The 23,694-nt window shown below is 58.1% G+C and overlaps 1 protein-coding gene across 9 annotated transcripts in view; it reads left to right on the forward strand.

The window, feature by feature from the left end:
• SGSM2 (small G protein signaling modulator 2) overlaps positions 1 to 23,694 on the forward strand; it is a 43,778-nt gene extending 20,084 nt beyond the window's left edge. For 2 of the 9 annotated variants that reach the window (XM_063598852.1, XM_063598855.1), the window contains 21 exons: positions 4,219 to 4,381; positions 4,691 to 4,852; positions 5,477 to 5,544; positions 5,643 to 5,788; positions 6,118 to 6,252; positions 6,712 to 6,836; positions 7,249 to 7,316; positions 7,550 to 7,710; positions 7,869 to 7,995; positions 9,921 to 10,055; positions 13,913 to 14,066; positions 14,842 to 14,906; positions 14,995 to 15,140; positions 15,605 to 15,733; positions 15,983 to 16,165; positions 18,138 to 18,521; positions 18,782 to 18,906; positions 19,394 to 19,476; positions 19,620 to 19,729; positions 20,544 to 20,640; positions 21,677 to 23,694. In XM_063598852.1, the coding sequence (XP_063454922.1) occupies positions 4,219 to 4,381; positions 4,691 to 4,852; positions 5,477 to 5,544; positions 5,643 to 5,788; positions 6,118 to 6,252; positions 6,712 to 6,836; positions 7,249 to 7,316; positions 7,550 to 7,710; positions 7,869 to 7,995; positions 9,921 to 10,055; positions 13,913 to 14,066; positions 14,842 to 14,906; positions 14,995 to 15,140; positions 15,605 to 15,733; positions 15,983 to 16,165; positions 18,138 to 18,521; positions 18,782 to 18,906; positions 19,394 to 19,476; positions 19,620 to 19,729; positions 20,544 to 20,640; positions 21,677 to 21,978 (3,068 nt within the window). In that variant the 3' untranslated portion in view covers positions 21,979 to 23,694. Of the gene's footprint in view, positions 1 to 4,188; positions 4,382 to 4,690; positions 4,853 to 5,476; positions 5,545 to 5,642; positions 5,789 to 6,117; positions 6,253 to 6,711; positions 6,837 to 7,248; positions 7,317 to 7,549; positions 7,711 to 7,868; positions 7,996 to 9,920; positions 10,056 to 13,912; positions 14,067 to 14,841; positions 14,907 to 14,994; positions 15,141 to 15,604; positions 15,734 to 15,982; positions 16,166 to 18,137; positions 18,522 to 18,781; positions 18,907 to 19,393; positions 19,477 to 19,619; positions 19,730 to 20,543; positions 20,641 to 21,676 lie in introns of all 9 variants that reach the window. The other 7 variants (XM_034941250.3, XM_003816860.7, XM_063598851.1 and 4 more) reach the window with 7 other exon arrangements.

The following is a 23,694-nucleotide window of genomic DNA, read 5'->3' on the forward strand; positions in this document are numbered from 1 at the left end:
CAGCCATAAAAAGGAATACATTCATGGCATTTGCAGCAACCTGGATGGGATTGGAGACTATTATTCTTTTTATTTTATTTTATTTTATTTTCTTGAGATGGAGTTTTTGCTCTTGTCACCCAGGCTGGAGTGCAATGGCGCGATCTCAACTCACTGCAACCTTTGCTTCCCAGGTTCAAGCAATTCTTCTGCCTCAACCTCCCAAGTAGCTGGGACTACAGGTGCCCACCACCACACCCGGCTAATTTTTGTATTTTTAGCAGAGACGGAGTTTCACCATATTGGCCAGGCTGGTCTCAAACTCCTGACCTCAGGTGATCCACCCACCTCGGCCTCCCAAAGTGCTGGGATTACAGGCGTGAGCCACCATGCCCAGCCACTAAAGTCATGTTTCTCTCTTCTCCATTTTGATTCATTTGCCCAAACCTTTCCATGCCAACCAGTGTTGGTTTTTATTAATTAGTCCACATTTTTTCTCATGAAATGAGCCAAATAATGTCAGGGTCATCACCTTGTGGTGGTGCACCCAGGGTGGCTGTAGCTGGTGCTGGGACCCACTGGATCAGGGGTCCTGAAGCCTTCACAGGTGGGAGCCCAGGGCCCAGACAGCTCAGTCAGCAGGCAGGTGGGTTCAGCTAACCTGGTGCTTTAGCCCTGCAAGTATCTCCTGCCACCACCCTCCACCCTGGGAGGTGGGGTCACAGTGGGGACCTGGGGAAGGAAGGAGTAAGGGGAGTAAGGCCCTGGAGTTCTGCTTGGTGCTCTGGGCCTCCAGTCAGAACGGGGGATAAGCTTGGGCTGTCATGTGGACTCTCCCTGGGGAAGGGTCCTTCACCGTCCCGACTTAGTCTGTCTGTGAGACACGTCCCCGGGGAAGGAGGACACTGTTGCTTCCGGCTTTGCAGGCAGTTCTGAGTGTGGTATTCACTAGACGCGGGATGGCGTGTGTTTATGTCTCCATGTATGTTTCGATTAGTGACAATGCCTGGGTTTCTGCTCGACTCAGAAGTCTCAGAGCCAGGCTCAGTGGCTCAAGCCTGTAATGCCGGCGCTTTGGAAGGCTGAGGTGGGAGGATCACTTGAGCCAGGCATTGGAGACCAGCCTAGGCAACATAGTGAGACCCCAGTCTCTACAAAAAATTTTTAAAAATTAGCCAAGCTTAGTGACCCAAGCCTGTAGTCCCAGCTGCTTGAGAGGCTGAAGTGGGAGGATGGCTTGAACCCAGGAGGCTAAGACTGCAGTGAGCTGTGGTTGCACCGTTGCACGCCAGACCAGGCAATAGAGTGAGACCCGGTCTCAAAAAAAACAGCTTCTTAATCTTTTTTGGGTCAGAAGCTGAGAACCATAGACCTACTATCCAGGAAAAAAAGCACTCTCCTAATCATTCTAGAGCACCTCAACAATTTGCATTCAAATTGCTCCCAATTTCAGGGAGGGGCTCCTTTTTTGTTGTTGTTGTTGTTGTTGTTGTTGTTGTTGTTGTTGTTGTTTTTTGACAGAGTCTCGCTCCGTCGCCCAGGCTGGAGTGCAGTGGCGCGATCTCGGCTCACTGCAACCTCTGCCTCCCAGGTTCAAGTGATTCTCCTGCCTCAGCCTCCCGGGTAGCTGGGACTTCAGGTGCCCCCCACCACGCCCAGCTAATTTTTTGTATTTTTAGTAGAGATGGGATTTCACCGTGTTAGCCAGGATGGTCTCAATCTCCTGACCTCATGATCCGCCTGCCTCGGCCTCCCAAAGTGCTGGGATTACAGGTGTGAGCCACGGCGCCCAGACCCAGGGAGGGAGTTTTTGGAGGCCCAGAAGCCCATCCACAAAGTCCTCTCGGGTCATAGTTCTCAAGTCGTGGTGTTACTATTATTATTTTGCCTGCACACTGCACGCGATAACATATTCATCACACATGCACACTCGGTGGGGAACACCCTGTGGGCATGGCATAGGACAAGTGCAGTGTGAACAGTTACTGGCCGGGAGCCCACAGAGCTGAGTCAGTAATGCCTGGCCTAATGGCCTAACCGGTCTTAGCTTGGAAAGTCGATGCGTGAGAGGGATTTCTCCTTCCCCAGACACTGCCTGGCACCTTGCCTGGGTTGCACAGAAGGAAATTAGGGACCGTGGGGTAAAGGGGGGACTGAGCGTGATGCCTGGCTTCTCTCAGTATTCCTTAGTTGCGGTAATTGCTTAGGAATGCCTCCTCTCACCCGAGAGAACCCCATGGCTGTGCTCAGAGGCTGGCCGGGAAGGTAGGCGAGGCCACCCCGATGGGAGTGCTGGGGCCGGCCACTCCCCAGTACCCCCGGCCTGGCTGCTTTTGCGGTCGCCTAGGGAAGGTGGGGAAGCGAATGACTCATTATCCCGGCAATTAGTCACACCACTGAGGCACGTGATCTGTGCAGGACATGTGCCACCTGCTGCCCCTCTGTCCTGTTCAGTGCTGCTTCTCTCCCCACTCTGAATGGGAAGTGCAACCCCAGGAAATGATCACCCCCTTTCCACAGGCACGGACTTGTAGCTGCAGCAGCCCAGGACCAAGAGACTGGGACAAAAGGGTCATTCGCCTGTATATCCCAGGGCCACACAAGACCTCCAGGGACCAGGGGGACTGATCGTGGAGAGGAGCATGTGGACGCTTAAGCCAAAGATTTCCCCATGTGGGCCGGGCGCGGTGCCTCACGCCTGTAATCCCAGCACTTTGGGAGGCCGAGGCGGGCGGATCACTTGAGGTCAGGAGTTCAAGACCAGCCTGGCCAACATGGCGAAACCCCGTCTCTACTAAAAATACAAAAATTAGCTGGGCATGGTGGTGTGTGCCTGTAGTCTCAGCTACTTGGGAGGCTGAGGTGGGAGAATCACCTGTACCACAGAGGTCGGGGCTGCTGTGAGCTGGGATTCCACCATTGCACTCCAGCCTGGGCATCAGAATGGGTCCCTGTCTCTAAAAAAAACTTGACAGACTTCAATTTCCCTGTCTCCACCCACTTCTGGGGCAGCCTTGGATCCTCTCTCCAGTGCACCCTCTTCCTGTCCCTGTCGGGGAGAGGTCCTGCTGGAAGCCAGCTCTTAGAGGCTATAGCTGTAGAACTGTATCTGAACCAACAGGGTGAGGAGTCAGGAACTGACCTAGACCCAGCACCTCCTGAGAGCCAGACCCCGCATGGGCGATTTCACATCCTCCGTCTCATGCGACGTCTCACACTAGCCCTCTTCCCATTTCATAGAGGATACAACTGAGTCTCAGAGCAAGTGACCGTGCCAAGCTGAGACCTTGTTCTGTCTGACTGTCTCCAGCACAGCTCACTGTTTCCAGTCTGTGTGAAAAAACCACCTCCTTCTCCCCTCAGTGTCCCTGCCCCCAACCAGACACACCTCGACGTGGCAAAAGGGGCTCGGGCCGAGGCTTGGAGCCCTGGGTCCTCGTCCCGGTGGCTCTGCCACTTTGTGACTGTGATCGAGTTTCTTCCCCTCTTTGGGCCTTTCCCTCCTCACCTGTAAAACTGTTAGCTTGGCCCAATCATGTAGAAGCTTCTCCGCCCCACACACATACACACTCCTGTCTTTAGAGTCTGTCTGGGCACAGGGCAGCTCCCTACCCTCTCCTACCAAGCCCTTCTTTTCTTCCTGCAGGGTCTGTCTGTGGAAAGTCCAGACAGAGACTAAGCCTAACCCTAAACCATGAATGAATGGAGGGAAGCCGTCCTAGCATGGAAAAGAGAAATCTCTCCCTCAGCTGCTGGGCTCATCAGTCCAGCGGCCACTGTCGGGTCCGAGCTCTGCAGTGACTTCATCAATACTTTAGCTCCTGCAGAGCCCTGTTCCTTAGCAACCGCATCCTCCATGCCCTCCAGAAAGGCTCCCGAGTCGGGTGTTCCTCACATCCCCGTCCTGTAGGTGCTGTGCCTTGCTGTCAGGTTTGGAGCCACTCATGCCACCCTGAGCGGGGAGCTTTGGTCCTCATGACCCCCAGGGGTGAGGCTGCCTACAGGAGGTGTGTGCGCACCAGGCGAGGGAGAGGGACAGCTTGGCATGTCAAAGCTCTTCGCCCCGGGCAGGAGCCGAGGGACGGGGAGGGGAGTTTTGGAAGGAAGCCAGGGTATCTCCCTGGCCTGCCCTTGGCTTGCCCTTACCCCTTGCCTCACCACAGGTATGGGGAAGAGGAGCTTTTCTCCCTGTTCCCCCGTCTTTCCCAGGCCCAGATGCCGTTTCCCTTTGTGGCCTAGGTGCAGTGGAGGCTTGCCTCTTGCATCAGCTGAGACGCCGTGCCGCTGGCTTCCTGCGCAGTGACAAGATGGCAGCCCTGTTCACCAAGGTGGGGAAGACGTGCCCAGTGGCGGGGGAGATTTGCCACAAGGTACAGGAGCTGCAGCAACAAGCAGAGGGCAGGTGAGCCCTGGGCCAGCCCCTTCTTCCCTCCTTTCAGCTCTTCCCACTTGGCAATTGCTACTTCCTAGGACACCCATCGGAAAGTTGGCATCCTGGGCCTGTTCCTTGCAGGGCCTCTGGGTGAGGGATCAGCTTGAGGGAGGGGATTGGTTCCTTGTGGGCACAAGGCTCTGTACCCCTCCTTCACCTCCCAACCCCAGTCAGTTCTCTGTGCTCCCATCTTGGGGTACCAAGCCCCACTCCCGATGCCAGCATTCTGGGGTTTACCCCTAGACCACTGCACTCCTGGAGCCCTCCCTGCCTTTGCAGGAAACCCTCAGGGGTCAGCCAGGAGGCCCTGCGGAGACAGGGCTCAGCCAGCGGGAAGGCCCCGGCCCTCAGCCCTCAGGCCTTGAAACACATATGGGTACGCACGGCGCTCATCGAGAAAGTTCTGGACAAGGTCGTGCAATACCTGGCGGAAAACTGCAGGTGACCGCCCCGTTCCCCAAAAACTGCAGGTGACCGCCCCGTTCCCCCCAAAACTGCGGGTGACCGCCCCGTTCCCCAAAAACTGCGGGTGACCGCCCCGTTCCCCAAAAACTGCGGGTGACCGCCCCGTTCCCCAAAAACTGCGGGTGACCGCCCCGTTCCCCAAAACTGCGGGTGACCGCCCCGTTCCCCAAAAACTGCGGGTGACCGCCCCGTTCCCCAAAAACTGCGGGTGACCGCCCCGTTCCCCAAAAACTGCGGGTGACCGCCCCGTTCCCCAAAAACTGCGGGTGACCGCCCCGTTCCCCAAAAACTGCGGGTGACCGCCTCGTTCCCCAAGCAGCCCCTCCCTTGACCCGTCTTCCGACGTCCCTCAGCCCCAGCCCTCAGGATGCTTGCCTGTCCGTGACAGCCTGTAGGCAACCCTCCATCTCCCCGTCCCCTTCGGTGCCCTCAAGGCATTGGCCATACCAGGCACCTCACGAAGCCCAGTCCCTAAGGACTCACTGTTTCTTGATGACTGATCTGAATCTGGTCTTTGTGGGGACGTCCCTACCTGGTGAGCTTGACTGCCCTGGAATGAGCCCCGGAGCCTCAGCAGTCACACTGTCTGTCTCCTGGCAGCAAGTACTACGAGAAGGAGGCACTGCTGGCAGACCCTGTGTTCGGCCCGATCCTGGCCTCTCTTCTAGGTGAGCCTGAGAGCACAGGGGCCCGGGCCAGGCCCACGGTGGGTACGGGGCAGGTGCTGAGGGAGCATCGTCTGGGCTGGCTGTCTCTGTCTCCACAGTGGGACCCTGTGCCTTGGAATACACTAAGCTCAAGACAGCCGATCACTACTGGACTGACCCCTCTGCTGATGAGCTGGTCCAGCGGCACCGCATCCGGGGTCCACCTACTCGCCAGGACTCCCCTGCAAAGCGCCCAGCCCTGGGGGTAGGTGCCCCCTCCCCACCCTTTGGGCTCATCTGGGCTATGCCCATGGGCCTGTAGGGACGGGAAACCGGCCTCTCTACGGGACAGGCCTTGGAGATGCCCCAAGGTAGCGGCCGCCTCAGAAGAGCCTTCTCCGCACAATAAAACTTAACACAAATGCCGGGAGCCCATGCTGGTCCGTGGCTGGAGAGCAGAGGGTGGCTGGGAGTAAACTGGGGCAGGAACGACCCTGGGGTCAGCTGGAGAGGGTCAGCATGGAAGCGTGAGGGTTCCCAAGCCCTGAGGCCAGTTTCCCAAGGCTGGAGGCTGAGCCCCGGCCTTCCACACAGATCCGGAAACGGCACTCAAGCGGCAGCGCGTCGGAGGACAGGCTGGCTGCCTGCGCCCGCGAGTGTGTGGAGTCCCTGCACCAGAACTCACGGACGCGGCTGCTCTATGGCAAGAACCACGTGCTGGTGCAGCCGGTAGGAAAGCTTCATCCTGCCATCCCTCCCCGAAGGTCCCCGAACGAGACGACTGGAAGCCTCTAGCCATGGCTGTTCCTTTCCTGAGGAGCTTGACCAGAGACGGGCGGGAGAACGGCCCCAGCCTCCCAACTCCCTGTTTCACACGACTCACGGCCAGCCTAGTTGGCAGGGGATAGGAATGGCAGCCAGCAGGTGAGGGGAGTCCGCAGCGTGGGTATGGCTGGCCTGGAATGGACCTGGCATCCAGGAGGCTGGCAGGAGAGAGTCAGTGGCACCAGGCTGACCAGGGAAACTGGGTCCTGTTTTCCTGTGCTTCTGCCCCGTCCCTAGTCCAGGACCCCATGACTAGCCTAGCTTGGCCTCCCCTCCTCCCAGCGGGAGCTCATTTCTCATAGGCCATCCCTGAGAGCCTCTCAGCCCTTCATTGTCTCTGTCTTCCGGTGTCTCCCACTGTAGAAGGAGGATATGGAGGCGGTCCCTGGCTACCTCTCCCTGCACCAGTCTGCAGAGAGCCTGACTCTGAAGTGGACCCCCAACCAGCTCATGAATGGGACTCTGGGGGACTCCGAGCTGGAAAAGAGGTGGGGGCTTTGGGACTCACTCCCAGGAGCCAGGGCAGGGAGTGGGTTTGACCTCGGGCAGAGGGATGGAGAAACCCTGCTTGCTCCAGGAGGCCAACCTCACTCTTTATCTGGACGCCAAGAATAGCAGGGAGCGGCTGCCTGGAGTGATTCCCAAGCTCTCTAGGACGGAGCCAAGCCTGGCCGTGAAGAGGTTTGTCTGAGCCAAGCTCTTAGCGGCTGAGACGGACAGCTGTCCATGTGCCGAGCGGGCAGCACAGATCTCAGGGGTCATAGCTGGCTGTGCGCACCTCTTGGCTATGGTCATCCTATCTTCAGGGGAGTTTCGTGGGGTGGTAGGACCAGGAGACAAGGAAGGAAGGAAGGATGGCAGGTCTTTGGACACAGTGACAGCAGTCTGGTTCCTTTCTAGCGTTTACTGGGACTATGCCCTCGTGGTGCCCTTCAGCCAGGTCGTGTGCATCCACTGCCACCAGCAAAGTAAGCCTGCCTTGTCCTTGGCTCGGGTGGGAAGGGAGAGGCTGCCTTCTGCCAGCTGTGCACTGTGCGTGGGGCCTGTAAGACTCCTCGTCCTCCTCCCATCCTTGTTAATGGGGCTCCCAGGCCATGCTGTAGCCCAGCCATCTGCCTCCTACCCAGCCTGGGGGCGCTGGCCAGCAGGCTGTGATAGCCGACGAGAGGGCCTCAGCCGCACTCTCCACGTTCACCCCCAGAGAGCGGTGGCACGCTTGTGCTGGTGAGCCAGGATGGCATCCAGAGGCCGCCGCTGCATTTCCCGCAGGGAGGACACCTGCTGTCCTTTCTGTCCTGTCTGGAGAATGGGCTGCTGCCTCGGGGACAGCTAGAGCCCCCGCTGTGGACCCAGCAAGGGAAGGTAACTCGGGTGGGAGGCTTTAGGGGAAGGGCTGTGTGTGGGGGTTCTCTGCCCGCCCCCCTTCCTTCCCCACGTGGAGTTCTTAGGAGCGGCCTTGTGTGGAACCCTGGATGAGACTCTGCCCCATACAGCCCGACCACCTACCCCTCCTTCCACAGGGGAAGGTGTTCCCCAAGCTACGGAAACGAAGCAGCATTCGCTCTGTGGATATGGAGGAGATGGGCACGGGGCGGGCCACCGACTATGTGTTCCGGATCGTCTACCCCGGCCACAGGCACGAGCACAGTGAGTGTCCCGAGCTTCATCCCGGGGGAGGAGAGGAAGATGCTCCGGGAGGCGGGGAGCGCAGCGTCACCCAGGAGGGCAGCAGGCAGGGCCCACTGACCAGGCCAGGTTAACACCAGAGGCTCATCGCCTAGCCTCTCAGCTGGACCTTTTACCCACAGATATTGCCTTTGAAAAGGTGCGTCTCTTCTACCCAGCTCCCTTCCCCACTTCTCCACCCCAGGACTCTTGGCTCAGCAGACCTAGGCGTCACTACACAAGACTCTTAGTTATCCTTTCGGACCCTGTCCAGGGGTAAAACACGTGGAGAAACGAGAAGTAGAAGGTGGGGAACCCTCCGTTGCTCTTCACCTCCTGCTCCCCAACCCCTACAAGACAGCCTGGGTATGGGCCAGCGCTGCTTTTTTTTTTTTTTTTTGAGACGAAGTCTTGCTCTTTTACCCAGGCTGGAGTGCAGTGGCGTGATCTCAGCTCACTGCAACCTCTGCCTCCTGGGTTCAAGCGATCCTCCTACCTCAGCCTCCTGAGTAGCTGGGATTACAGGCGCACACCTCCATGCCCGGCTAATTTTTGTATTTTTAGTAGAGATGGGGTTTCACCATATTGGCCAGGCTGGTCTCAAACTCCTGACCTTGTGATCTGCCTGCCTCAGCCTCCCAAAGTGCTGGGATTACAGGCGTGACCACCGTGCCCGGCTCCCTGCTTCTTTTTGGATGGTGAATATTGTCTGCTGACTCCCCTAGAGCCAGAGCCCTCCTCAAACCAACTACTGATGAGCATTAGCTGAAGTAGCAGGTTGCATCAGAGGCAGACTCGGGGCTGCCTGGGGGCTTTGGGCACTGGTGGGTAGAAAGGCGGCTTGGCCCTTGTGGGTCCTGCCCCACCCTGGACACACACCCCTGGGCCCAAGGGGGTCTGTCTGTCTATGTGCATCTACCAACACCAAAGTTCCCTTTCTGGTCAGAGTGCTGCTGCTGCCCATAGGCTTCTCTGGGCAGACTTGCTTTTCTTAAAGATAAGGTCGGGGAATTTGCCAGCCCAGAGCGTTTATTGCTAACAAGACCACCCGCTCCCTAAATTTCTAACTTGTGCCAAAAAGTTGTCAACAAGTTGTCTCTGTATTAGGGACCGGACTGCCCAGACTACACACTCAGCCACAGCACAGATAGCTCCACCAGGCTCAGAGGGCACACGGCACAGGGATGTCCCCCCTTCCCAGATATACCTGAGAAAGAGACGCATCTTTGGCCAGAATGTATTTACACACTTGGCACTTAGTCTCAGGCTGTTGCTTGGTTTAGCTTCTCCAGTCTCTGCCTCCCCTCTTCGATCTTTGCCATTTCCCAGTCCTGGTCACTTCACTTCCAGGACCACCTCGCCAAGGGCAAGCCAGGGCACCCAGAGGCTGAAACTCCACCAAGCGACTCCAGCTCCTTGAGGACAGCTCTGGGAAAACCCTTTCCTTTTCCTGGGAGGGAAGAAGGTGGAATTTATAGTCTGAAAAAGGGGATTTGGAGTAATCTTCAGATTTGGTCCAGCCTGAGAGGAGCTAGAGAACGATCAGGACCCATCTGCCAGCTGTCATGCGCAGCCTCTGCGAGGGCCGATGACCTCCTGGGCTGCCAGCCCATCCCAGACAGTCGCGGTCTTTCACATCCTCCCACCTCTGTTCTCTCTCTTCTGTTCTTCCTAGAGAGGCTGCCTCCGAAGAGTGAGGTTCTGCAGCTGCCCCAGCCCCTCGCCTCCTTCCACACTCTCCCAGGAAAATCATCCAAAGAGCTTTCTGGTCCCCTCCCTTCCCCTCTTCTGTGCCCTGCAGATTCACGATGACCCCGGCCTCCATTCCACTCCCCTTAAGGAGGGAGTCCGTCCTGCCCAGGGATGAGGGCCTCATGCCTCTGCCTCTCGCTGTTCTCTTTGAGCAGTCACTATTAACTACCACCACCTAGCGGCCAGCCGCGCGGCCTCGGTGGACGATGATGAGGAAGAGGAGGATAAACTGCACGCGATGCTCTCAATGATCTGCTCGCGGAACCTCACAGCTCCCAATCCGATGAAAGGTTCTTATCCCTCCCTCTCCCTGACCCGCCTCATCCCCACCCTCCCTCCCGGGCCCGCCTGCCACCCACCACAGGGGCTCGAACGGCAGTGTTGGCATTAGGGGACTTGCACCCAGGGGGCAGATCAGGGAGGGCAGAAGGAGGCCAGACAGGTGCTGGCAAGAAAAGGGGCTGGCCCAGGGCAGGTGGCTCCAGGCTGCGAGGAGGAAGAGGATTTGCTAATAGGAAGGTCTGATTATCTGATGGCCTCCTGGGCATCCTGAATGGATCTCTGAGCCCATTCCTACTCCGGGGGTCAGGCTGGCAAATGCCAGACAGAGGTCTCTTCCTTTCTCTCTGCTGATTGGGAAGACCAGCCTCTGGGCCTGGTGCTTCTGACTCCTGACTTAACAGAAACAGGACGGAGGTACCGGGTCCTTCCTGGGGCAGGGGCAGCAGCTGTGGGTCAGGCGAGGGGTTGAGGGCTGCCATGCGAAGGGCCCCAGGGCTCAGTCTTCCCAGGAGGCCTGAGGGCCCCAGCCGGCAGGGCCTGGTACTTTGGCATGAAATCTAGAAATAGCTGCAGCGTGGTGTCCAGGAAGGGGCCAGGCTTGGGGCCTGGCAACATGAACTCCTGCCCCAGATACGCCCCTGGTTCACTGTATGGTTTTGAGCAAGTTTCTCACTATCCCGGAGCTCTGTCTCTTCACCTGCGCCAGGGATATAAGACAGATGTGTTCCTGCCCTCATGAGTCTCAGGGTCCACGAATGGAGAGGTCACCTTTGTTGGAGGTGATAGCATAGTGCCCTCAGCCTCTCAGGGTTCCTCTGCCTACCACCCATCTTCCCTAGCACAGAGCTGGCTTGGTAGAGAGGGAGCCCCACTCTTGTCAGCAAGCAATCAGCCAGGCGACCTGTGAGGGCTGGGATGGGCGCTCCAGGAAGGGGTGGGTAGGAAGAGGCTGAGGCCACTTCTCCCAGAGACGAGGGGAGCTTCCCCATTCCCATGCTACAAAATCAATTGCTTCTCCCTTTCCCCGCCCCTGCAGAGGATGTCCTCAGAATATGTCACACTCCCCTTAGGCTTCCAAAGTTCTGCCGGGAAGCCCAGTTCCTTAGCCGGCCACTGAGCCAGTAACAGTCTCCGGGCAGGCAGGACGGCCTGGTCTGTGTTGGAACACACCCAGCACACCCTCCGCACAAGCTGCCAGCTGCCCTCCTACTGCCAGGCGCCTGCCCTCATGCCCACCCTCCCTCCCAGCCCTTCCAATATGAGCCTGTAGGCCAGGCCTAGGTGGGAACATCCTACTTCTGATGTTTATTGCCTGCACACACCCCTGCCATCTGGTTCCTTGCAAACCTGGACTTGGGGCTGTTGCCTATTTACAGTGAACTGACTGAGCAGTGTGGGAAGGTTGAGCTCTGAGGGGACCCACGGAGCTACTTCTTCCCCCACGAACTGGTAGTCAGGCTAGAGGCTGGAGGATCCTAGCAGAGCCCTTGGCAGACTCGGTGATAAAAAGCCTATCCCTGACTAGTCTTAGGGCTGAAGCCTCCGGGATCAGAGAAACTTCCAGACCCACTTCCAGGGGTCCAGAGGCCTCAGGGCTCATCTGTGCATCCTCTCAAGGAACTCAGGGGCTAGGCCAACCTCGTATAGAGCTTCTGGGCCCCTAATACTTGGGAAAGGAGAGGAGGCATAAGAGCAGAATCAGCAGGTGGTTGGGGAGAGGGCTGGGGAATGGGGGCCCCCCACCTCCACTCCAGTCCATAATGACAACACTGTTGAGTCCGTTCTGCCAGCTGTTGCTTTTCAGGCCTGCAACATGCTTGACTTGTGCATGTGAATCAGTGGCGGGGTGTCCAAATTTCCTCTCCCTCCCTCTTCCTCTCCCCTTCCTTTTCCTGCTGCCTCCCCACAGAGCAGATGCTATTCACTCTAATTCTGCTCCAGGCCAGGCACCTTTCACTCGGAGTCTTAGGGGCTGTGGGGTTCGCCCACCCTGTTTTCTTGCTTTACACTTTCCTCATGCTCAGAGGAGAGAGTCAGAGTCAAAGCTGACCCAGCAGACCCCCCTCCCCCTGTCCAGCCTGTGCCCTCACCCAGTCACGCCATAGCCCCAGCTATCTGCACTGGGCTCACTCAGAGACAGTGTTTGAATGTGGCTGGTTCAGCTCCTTCCTGGAGGATTAAGGTGAAGAGCATTGGCCCAGGAGACCTTGGCTGGGCCTCCTTTCTGGGCATGAGCTTGGTTCCCTTTGCCCACCCCCGCCCTCACCCCTGTTGCCCTCCCTGCCTGCCCGCCTGTTGCCTGCTGCCTGCCTGGCTGGGCCTCTTCCCACCCCGGCTCCTCCTGGGACTGTCCTCTTCTCTCCTGCCTGCTGCAGGGGCCTGAGCTGGGCTCCTGCCCCACTGCACCTGCACCCTCCCCTTCTTCCCAGAGTCTCAGGCATGGCTTGCAACGCCCTCACTCCCAGAGCCGCAGCCCCTCCTCACCACGCGTGTTCCCTTAATTTGCCTCCTGGTGGAGCTGAAGGGCCAGATATCTGCAAAACTCCCGGCCGTGGGTCTGGGAAGAGAGCCCCGGCCAAGGCAGGGCAACCGCTGAGGGAACTGGAAGGGGCTCAGCTCAGCCCTCCTCACCAAGGCACACCCAGAGCTGGAGTCCAGCTCCCACCAAAGCCAGGCCCACGCCTGCGGCAGGCCACAGTGGGCCCCGGCCCAGGCTGAGCCAGCCGAGCAAACTGCTGCTGACAGGACTCCCTCAGCACACACGGCTCTCCATCCCTGTTCTTCCGAACTCTTCTCCACTCTCTCCCTCCCTCCCGGCATCACCCCCCAGTGCTTCCACTTCCTCTCTCACTTTGCTTCATCTCTGTGGCTCCCTGGACCTGCCAGAGTCCCCCCTTAAGCAGTGCCCTGCCCCACTTGGGCCGTGGAAGCTCTCGAGGGTCTTGAGTTCTGATTCAGACCGCCTGGGCTGGCTGAGCAGGCCCTGTCTGCTGGCAGCGTAGCTGTGTCCAAGGAGTCATCTTCTGAGGCTGCAACTGGGCCTGTTCTTCTCTGTCACATTGGATGGTGGGCCTCTGTGCCCAGCCACCACCCCCATCCCCGCCTCTGTGCCCAGCCACCACCACCGGCCCCGCAGTGGCCTGGTAGCCCTGGGACCTGTGACTTCCATCCAGCTCCCTGGTGTTTTCGGGAGGCCACCATGCTAACTGCTGTCAGGCTAGGCAGGGATGGAGCAGAGCTCAGAAAGGGGCCGTAGGAGCTGACAGCAGGGGTGCCTGGCCTGGGCATGGGGCACTGCTCATCCGTAGCCACTGGCCACCAGATCTAGACTCCCCCAGAAGAGCCAGGCCTACGGGCAGGTGACTCAGATTCCTCGGGGGCTTTGAACAGTGGGGACTCCCTGGAGGGGAGCGTTCAGAGTTGGAAGTATTCTAAAGACCTCCTTGAGCATCTCAGAGTTTGCCAAGAGGACCAAGCTGAATCCGTGAAGGCTGAGCTAGCTGGTGGCACTTTGAGGAGCTCAGGTCTTTGTTCCTTCTTTTTCTTTCCCTAGAAAAGCAAGTGCTTGCTGGTCGCAGGATAGAGCTAGGCACAATCATCCAAGACTCAGTCCAAGCATTTTACCACATGCAGAAGGACGCCTTGCCGCCCCTCTCCAGGCTTGCTGGAGGCTAGGAAGTGTCAGGCGCCCTCTCTCCCTACCGTTTCCATCTCTGGGCTCTGGACCAGGCAGGCCCCACCTCTGTGATTTTCCACCCATGGGTGACTTGATGCTGCAGCTCTGGGCACAGAGGTGGGCATGGTGCAGGGTGCCTGGAAGAGAAGGCTTCTCGGGCCCTGACCATGCCACCCTTCCTGCCCGCAGACGCTGGTGACATGATCGAGATGCAGGGCTTTGGGCCCAGCCTGCCAGCCTGGCACCTGGAGCCCCTGTGCAGTCAGGGCTCCTCCTGCCTCTCCTGTTCCTCCAGCAGCTCCCCACATGCAACCCCCAGCCACTGTAGCTGCATCCCCGACCGGTGAGTGGGCAGCGCTCGGCCCCAGCTTCCCGTTAGCGTGTCCAGCCACGTGTGTGTCCGTCTGTCCTTAAAGGCCGTGTCACCTGCACGACAGGGTGGCCTCTAGAGTGGGACAGATCAGGGTTCAAATTTCACTTTTGCTACCCACGTGACTTACAAGTTACGGAATTACCGTGAGCCTCTACGTTTCTGAACCTCAGTTTCCTCATCTGTAAAATGGGGATGATGCCACTTGCTGCCTGCGGTACTTATGAGGACAGAATGAGAGAGAACCCAAGTGAAGGTCCGGAGTTGTGCCGGCACATCATGGGCTCAGTCCCCGCCAGCTCCCCTTCCCGATGTGCACACAGACCCTGCTGACAGGCCGTCCACCTGAGGACACTCAGCAGCCACCTGCCGTGTGCCAGGGCAGTGAGTGAATGGCTTTTATGGGAAGTGTTCTCTTTTACCTTTACTTCGTCTTCTGTTTATTAATCCTGATGATCCTCCGCTGCCTCTCTCCATTTTTCACATGAGGAAACGAAGATTCACGTAGGTGAAGTTCATTGACCAAGATCCCTGGGTGGTTGGGGGCCAGGCGGGGGCCCCACAGCAGCTCTGTCCAGGTGGCAGGCAGGGACAGGGCACCCACTGATGGCTGCTGGGCTGCGGCTCCTCCTCCTCACACCCTCCCCAGTGCCTTACCTGCCCCCCAGGACAGAGCCTCCTCCCTTCTCTCTCTCCTCCCACCAGAGGGGCCGCAGCCCCTCCCTGCTGAGCCCGGTTGTTGCCACAGGTTGCCGCTCAGGCTACTGTGTGAGAGTATGAAGAGGCAGATCGTGTCCCGGGCCTTCTACGGCTGTGAGTGTGGGGCGCGCCGGGCTGTGGCGGGCTGGGGGCGGGCGGCCCTGGGTCCCAGCCTCCTGCTGCCCACTGCTGCCCACCGCAGGGCTGGCACACTGCCGCCACCTGTCCACGGTGCGGACCCACCTGTCGGCGCTGGTGCACCATAGCGTTATCCCTCCTGACCGGCCCCCGGGGGCCTCCGCGGGCCTCACCAAGGACGTGTGGAGCAAGTATCAGAAGGACAAAAAGGTGCCAACCCTGGGGTTCTAGGGCCACAGGTCGAGGGGCTGGGGCGGGCAGGAGTGAGGGCTTCAGGGTAAAATGTGCCAGTGGGTGCGGTTGACAGGCCAGGGCCGATGCCACGGAGTGACCAGGGTCCCGGCAGAATCTCTTGCAGCTGGGCCTGGGGCTGACACGGGAAGGGGGCTGGACTGGGAAGCCGTCCTGCCTCCACATCGCCCTGTGACCCTGGACAAAGCTTTGCCTCTCTCCGGGCGCCATTTCCTGCCCCTTAAGGAAGGAGAGCAGAACGACATCTCATCCCACTGTGAGCTGGGGCACGGGAGGACGTGGCCACCCCAAAGCAGGCTTTGCCTGGGCTTCAGCAGTCACTACAGGCCCCGCCCCAGCCCATTCTCCGTGGGATGGGGCTCACCCAGCTGGGCCACAGTGACTGTGGAGGCTGCAGAGTCTTGACTCCCTGGGTCCCTCAGAACTACAAAGAGCTGGAGCTGCTGCGGCGAGTTTACTACGGAGGCATAGAGCACGAGATCCGCAAGGACGTCTGGCCCTTTCTGCTTGGCCACTACAAGTTCGGCATGAGCAAGAAGGAGATGGAGCAGGTGAGGGGAGCCTCTTCCCATGGGGCTGATGAGATGGGGAGCTGGGCCAGGGGACGCCAGGGAGGGGACCTTGGAAGCCTCAGCCCCTTCCCAGCCGGAAAGAAGCATGGCAGGGCAGCTCCACCGTCCTTACCCTGAGGCCTGTCTTGAGTCTGAGACTCAGGACCCAAGGTCCAGTGCAGGCCCAGCTCCTGAAGGGGAGGGCCTGGTGCACGCTTCCCCCATGGTCGTGGTGTGGTCTGAGTACAGGTGGACGCAGTGGTGGCAGCAAGGTACCAGCAGGTGTTGGCAGAGTGGAAGGCCTGCGAGGTGGTGGTGAGGCAGCGGGAGCGGGAGGCCCACCCAGCCACACGCACCAAGTTCTCCTCAGGCAGCAGCATCGACAGCCACGTGCAGCGCCTCATCCACCGAGACTCCACCATCAGCAACGATGTGAGCCAGACGGGACCTGGAGGGTTGGGGGTCTCGGGGGCCACCCGCGTTTTCCACACAGTGGTCCTGAGCACCAGCCCGACCTCTGGGAACTGGTGGGGCCCTGCGAGAAAGGCCTAATGTGCCTGTTCTCCAACTGGAAATGGCTAAATGTGCCTCTGCCGCCTACTTCTCTGGGTATTGTAGGAATAAAGTGAGAAAGTGCATTGTGCTCAGTTTTAGCCAACTCTAGGGAAAGATGGACTTACTGGGATTTAGGGAAACCCTTCTCCTTGTAGAAAGACCTCAAAGCTAGCAACAGGCAGCGCTGGGTTCTAGTCCCAGATCCACTACTGACAAGCTGAATGTCTCTGGGCAAGCACTTCCCATCTCTGGGTCTCAGTTTCCCCTCTCCACCCATATCCTCTGACTGCAGAGGCTTCCTGAGAGCTGTGGGCTTGAGAATAGGGGAGCCCGTAGAGCAGCCCCATTGGTGTCGACTGGCGAGATCCTTCCTCCCCGCGATGTTGCCTGTCACTGTACAGAACTGACTATGGCAGGCTCGTTCGGAGCACGGGAGGGTAGCTCTTTCTGGCATCACTCCTGCCTTTTGAACAGCAAGTTCTAAACTGTGACTGCCTGGCCCAACCAACACTGATAAGTTTCAATTTTAAGGACACTTTCATTAATTTTTTTCTTTAAAATTGTCTCTTTAGATAATGTGTATTCTTGTTACTTTACTAAATCCTTACCAACATTAACAGAAAATGTAAGTTGAAGTAAGTTAAATATAACTGGCTGGGTGTGATGGCTCATGCCTGTAATTCCAACACTTTGGGAGGCAGAGGTGGGAGGATTGCTTCAGTTCAAGAGTTCGAGACCAGCCTGGGCAACATGGCAAAACCCTGTCTTTACAAAAAATGCAAAACTTTGCCGCATGTGTTGGGGTGCGCCTGTAGTTCCAGCTTCTCGGGAGGCTGAGGTGGGGGGACCACCTGAGCCATGGAGGTTGAGGCTGCAGTGAGCCATGATACCACCACTGTACTCTAGCCTGGGCCGTAGAGTGAGACCCTGCCTCAGAAATAAAATTTAAAAAAAGAAATAGAACAAACAAGGCACATTGTCATTTCCCACGTGCTTTGTTCTTAATCCCCTATCCAGGTTCACATTCTCCCTCTCTCTGGCTTTGGGTTTTGTAAAAATCTCAGTCTGTGCCAGTGCCCAGCTGCTGAGCTCATGGACGGCAGTAGCTCCTCGCTGGCGTATTAGATTGCCACAGAACCGTGGCCTTACCCAGCACTTCACGCTTCCTGCCCAAAGCAGAAACTACTTTTAGCATCGCTTTCCCTACGTGGTGAAAATCGAGAAAGAAAAATCCCAAACAGTCTCTGTATGTGTCTCTTCTTTTCCTCATGCCTTGTCCACGGTGGTGGACTGTATCTAGGAGGCAGAATGTTTGCTTTTCCTTCCTACATCTCCCCACCTTGCCTGAGGGCTAATGGAACTGACTAGGTACTTGCTACAGAACGTTCCTGTCTTGTCCTGCTGAACACTCAATACTGAAAATAAGGCAAAACTTGTTTTTCCTAAAACCTCTAGCCTTCTCTCCACCCAGCCACACCAAAACACTAAGGCCATTCTCCCGGTCTCATGACTTCAGGCGTTTCTAGAATGAGACTGAGTTCAAACTGGCCATTGAGCGTTCAGCCCCCTGGCTCCCCTTCTTCCCTTCAGTAGCCACAGGAAGACCTGGGGCTGTTCATTCAAGCAGGGCTGAAGACGTGTCTTCATGTTTGGCCAGAGGCTTGTTTCTCTCCGCCTGGCTGACTGGGTCAGAAGCTGGCTTGGTGCTCCGTGGCCACAGTGTTGGAGGCTGTGGTAGGAGAGGGGGTGTGAAGAGTTTTGCATTCCAGCTCCCTTCTGGCCCGAGGAGGCGGTGGGCTGTGGGAAGGTGCTGGAGTGCAGGTGGAGCCGCCCTGTGTTCACCCCCCAGGTGTTTATCTCAGTGGACGATCTGGAACCCCCGGAGCCCCAGGACCCTGAAGATTCCAGACCAAAACCTGAGCAGGAAGCAGGAGCCGGGACTCCGGGCACTGCAGTGGTGGAGCAGCAGCATTCCGTGGAGTTCGACTCTCCAGACTCAGGACTGCCCTCCTCTCGCAATTACTCCGTGGCCTCGGGCATCCAGTCAAGCCTAGATGAGGGGCAGAGCGTGGGCTTCGAAGAGGAGGACGGCGGTGGGGAGGAAGGCTCCAGTGGGCCCGGCCCTGCAGCTCACACTTTGACGGAGCCCCAGGATCCCAGCCAGGAGAAGCCTCAGGCCGGAGAACTGGAGGCCGGAGAGGAGCTTGCGGCTGTGTGTGCGGCTGCCTACACTGTGCGTACATGCTCCCCAGGCTGTTCCCAGCCGCCCCAGAGGCCCTCCTGACATCCCAGAGCTGGGGAAGCGCTGGTGGGGTGGAAGCGGGGCGCCCTGACTGCCCTGGAAGGGAGTTCTGAGCCCATTTCTCAGCATCCCCACAGGACTCGCTCTGGTCTCTGGGTTCCGTTTTGCTGCATTTCTTGGGGCATCACCTCCTGCCCCCAGCCTGGGAAGGGCTGCCCGGTCTCACGCCTGAGGGCCCTCCACTCTTCCAGATAGAATTACTGGACACTGTGGCCTTAAACCTGCACCGCATAGACAAGGATGTGCAGAGGTGTGACCGCAACTACTGGTACTTCACGCCCCCCAACCTCGAGAGGCTCAGAGACGTCATGTGCAGGTGCCTTGTGGGGCGGGGCTCAGGGTGGGAGGCGGGACCCTGCCGCGCACTCGCTCCCGCCAGTTACTCTGTGAAGATGAGGTCCGGAAGGTGCCCTGCTCCTCTCTCCTGCTCCTGAATCACACTTGGCTCCCCCTGCCTGGAACGCTTTTTCCCTGCACACCCCTCCCCCGCGCCTCTTCATTCTTAGGGGTCTGCCAGACCTCCACTTCAGCCACACCTCTTCAGGAAGCTTTCCCTCATCCCCGCACCCCCGCCCCACATACCAAGTATGACGGCCTTGGCTCTCCCTAAGTCGGAGTGCCTTGGAGGGGGGGCCCGTGGGTTGTTCCCCGTTGTCTCCCTGTGGGGGGTGCACAGTACATGCCTTAGGGTCGTGGAAAGGCTGACTTCTGGGCGGCAGGTGGCTCTGGAGGACGTCTTCCCAGGGATCCCGAGGGAGGGAAGAATGGGGCACAGCCACAGTGACTCTCCCCCTGCCTTTCAGCTACGTGTGGGAGCACCTGGACATGGGGTATGTGCAGGGCATGTGCGATCTGCTGGCGCCTCTCCTGGTCACCCTCGACAATGGTGAGGGATTGCGGGACATGGGACTGGGCTGCATGAGCTGGAGAAAGGACGAGAGGGTGGCCAGGTCTGGAAGGGTGGGAATGGGAGCCGGCTCTGTCCCCTGCGTCTCCTGCCCTGCCAGCTTCACTCCTGTCTCCCCTCAGATCAGCTGGCCTACAGCTGCTTCAGCCACCTCATGAAGAGGATGAGCCAGAACTTCCCCAACGGGGGTGCCATGGACACCCACTTTGCCAACATGCGCTCCCTCATCCAGGTGAGGCCGGTTGCCACCCATGGGCATGGGAGCAGGCAGTGCTGGGCTGGTCCATCGTCCACATGGCTAGGGAGCATTCCACAAACATACTTGACATAGAAACTTAACTTCTTTCATTTTAAAAGACATGGTTTCAGCCGGGCAAGGTGGCTCAGGCCTGTCATCCCAGCAATTTAGGAGGCCGAGGCAGGCGGATCACGAAGTCAGGAGTTTGAGACCAGCCTGGCCAACATCGTGAAACCCCATCTCTACTAAAAATACAAAAATTAGCCGGGTGTGGTGGCTTACACCTGTAGTCCCAGCTACTCGGGAGGCTGAGGCAGGAGAATCACTTGAACCCGGGAGGTGGAGGTTGCAGTGAGCCGAGATCACACCACTGCACTCCAGCCTGGGTGACAGAGCAAGACTCTGTCTCAAAAAAAAAAACAAAAACAAAAAAAAAAAACACAAAAACCCATGGTTTCAGCGTTAGAAATTGAGGAGGAGTGTGTGTGTGTGTGTGTGAATGCTCGTGCCCATGAAAGTTCTGGCAAACAGTAGGGGTTGCTGATGACATCAGACACCCAGAAAATCCTATAACCCTAAAAATAATGCAGCCCAGAGAGATGGGTGATGGGAGGGGCAGCAGAAGCAACCCACCCTCCACAAGGAGATCTGAGGGGGAGAGAGTGCACCGCGCAGCACAGGGCAACAGACAGACCCACTGCCAGGTTGGGGATCGCCTGCATCCCTGGGCGTGAGTGGAGGGTGAGTGGTGGCCAGAGGCAGCATCGGCTCAGGGCTCAGCCTCTCTCCCTTTTCCCACCCACATAAGATCCTGGACTCAGAGCTGTTTGAGCTGATGCATCAGAATGGAGACTACACCCACTTCTACTTCTGTTATCGCTGGTTCCTGCTGGATTTTAAGAGAGGTAAGAAGTGGGTTGGATCATGGGGCTGAGGTCAGGGACAGTGAGAGATCCCTCTTCCCCCAAGCCAACAGTTCTCAATCCTAACTGGGCCTTGGAACCACCTGGGGAGCTTTAAAACCTGCCAGAACCCTGGCCCCACCCAGCCCAGACTCATGAACTGTGGCTGCCTGGGCCTATGGGTTCTTAAATGCTCGCTGACCAGACACAGTGGCTCACGCCTGTAATCCCAGCACTTCGGGAAGTCAAGGTGAGAGGATCGCTTGCGCCCAGGAACTTGAGACTAGCCTGGGCAACATAGCGAGACCCTGTCTTTAATTTTTAAAAAAGAAAGAAAAAATGAGGCTGGGTGCGGTGGCTCATGCCTGTAATCCCAGCACTTTGGGAGGCCAGGGCAAGCAGATCACTTAAGGTCAGGGGTTTGAGGCCAGCCTGGCCAACATGGTGAAACTCCATCTCTACTAAAAATACAAAAATCAGCCGGGCATGGTGGCGGGTGCCTGTAGTGGAGGCAAGGTTATGGTGAGCTGAGATTGTGCCATTGCACTCCAGCCTGGGCAACAGAGCCAGACTGTGTCTCAAAAAAAAAAAGAAAAAAAATTGAAAAGAAAACAAAATTTCCATAGGTGATTCCAAAGTACCACTAGGGTTGACAGTTACAACTCTCATAGATCATGGTTTGGGGAACTTTTTTCAAACCAAAGCATTCCTGAGCACCAAGATGGGAGGCCTGTGACAGCTGCCTGGCTGAAGTGCAGGCAGAGTCTGCAGGAACCCAGTGTGCTACCCAAGAAAAGGATGGGGCCTTGGTACGGGGTACAGAACCCCCATTCCTGAGCCAGGCTCTGTGTCGTGGAGAGAATCCCAGGACTTTGGCCCCTGAAGCTCTGACCCCTCACCTGGCTCCATTTAGAGGCCTGTGAGCAGCCAGTCCGGCCAGTGTCAGCCCCAGCCCCAGCCCCAGCCCCAGCCTCAATCCCAGCCTCAGCCCCAGATACGCGGCTAGGACAGGTGAGCAGCAGCCGCTTACTCTCCGCAGAACTGCTGTATGAGGATGTGTTTGCTGTGTGGGAGGTCATCTGGGCAGCCAGGCACATCTCATCGGAGCACTTTGTCCTGTTCATCGCCCTCGCCCTGGTGGAGGCCTACCGAGAGATCATCCGTGACAACAACATGGACTTCACTGACATCATCAAGTTTTTCAATGGTACGAGCTGGTCCAGCCATCCGGGCTGCCCTGAGCAGAGGTGTGGAGGCCCCCACCTCTGCCCTGCACACAGTTGGAGGGTTCTCAGGAATCCTGGGGGCCCTTCCCCAAAGGCCGGGATGTCAAGAATCTAGCAGAGCAGATGGAAACAGAGCAGGGTAGTCAGCCACCTCCTAGCCTGCTGCCCTTTCCCTGGGCCTCCCTACAGCTCTCCACGTTTCCCCCCAGAACGTGCTGAGCATCACGATGCCCAGGAGATCCTGCGGATTGCCCGGGACCTCGTCCACAAGGTGCAGATGCTCATAGAGAACAAGTGAGCTGGGGCCAGGAGGCAGCAGCCGCGCAGAGCCTGGGCTCCGGCAGGGAGAGGTGCAGGGGAGTCACCGCCCAGACCTCCCCAGCCACCAACCGACCCCACCTCTGTTCCTAACAAAGCGGTTGTGAGCCTGGATCCGACTCCTGGCAGTGCTGACCCTGCAGGGCAAATCAGGGACCAGGATGCCCTCGGATCAGGGCCGGGATGGGAGGGGTCAGCCTCAGGGAGCAGCAGCCTTGGGGGACACACCTACTCTGCTCCCCTCTCACACATCTGGGAGTAGCCCCACTGCCACCTGCAGCCTCAGCCTGGACTGCTGCCCATGAGTGAACCTGGGGCCCCACAGGATTAACAGGGGCTATAGTGGCCTGGGCCCTACTCAGCTGGGGTGGCAGAGGGCAAGAGGCTCTGTGCTGTGTCCCTTCTGAGGGTCCCTTTGCAGTCCCAGTATATTGTGCGTGCACCAGCCCCAGCTGGAGCAACCAGAACTGCTTCCGGTTTAGGCACACGTCCCGGGTGCGGGAGACCCGGGCGCGGGAGACCCGGGCCGCCTTCAGGCCGCTCCCCCGAGATTCTGGGGCAGACGGAAGATGTGGGCCCTGGGTGGGAACAGCCCACTTCAGCAGCACTGCCACTGCCTTTGGCCACCTGAGGTGACCCCCAGGCCTCCCCGGCCCTGTACAGTGTACCTCTGTGTATCTGTACGGCCTCGCTCCTGCCACCCCACCCTCGCGTTCTGCATTAGGTACTTCCCTGAAAACCACGTGTAAGTAAGTGATGCTTTTGCCAGTGGATGATCTGGAATGCGACCGGAGCACTTGCTCTGAGAAATCCCAGGGTGACTGTGTCGGGGAGCAATCCGGTCACAGCCTCCCCTCAGAGACAGGCCTCAGTTCTAGGGCAGCCCATTATCTGTCGCAGACATCTGCCATGTCCCTGAGACTGCGGGAGGCAGGGGATGCATGGATGTCCCCATCTGTCCCTGGTGAGAAGCAAGGCTAGCTCTGCCTTCCACATGCTTCTCAGGATGCCAAGAGGCCTAGGAACCCAGAAACCCCTTGGAGGAGCTGTGTACACGGGGGTGCCAGGAAGGGCATAGCTCCTGCCCCCAGGCCTAGGCATGCTGCTTGCTCGGCCATCCCCACTTCCTCCTCTACCCCAACACATGCAGGCTAGGCCTTGCCCTGGAACGTGGAGGCCCTGCCCGGGGCTGGGGCCTGTCCAGCAGCCACCAAAGTCTGGCAGACTTTCTGCATTTGAGAAACATGACAAAGGGCCCTGCAGCCCTTCTGCACCCAGCACAGCCTGCCCAGCCCAGCCCTGCCCCCGGGCACTGCACAGCCTGTCTGGGGGCCAGACCACCCCATTGTCCATGCTTGTTGTCCATGAGTCCTTGGCCTCCACCAAGCACGTGTGGCCATTGTGTGCCTGCCTTAGTGACTCCGTGGTTTTGTGAGGAGCAGAGTGTGTATGATTTTTGCCTCAGAAACTATACTCTTCTGTGTAACAGACCAATAAACAGCATTTGTCAACA

This window comes from Pan paniscus, chromosome 19 (assembly GCF_029289425.2).
Source record: "Pan paniscus chromosome 19, NHGRI_mPanPan1-v2.0_pri, whole genome shotgun sequence".
Taxonomy (NCBI): Eukaryota; Metazoa; Chordata; class Mammalia; order Primates; family Hominidae; genus Pan; species Pan paniscus.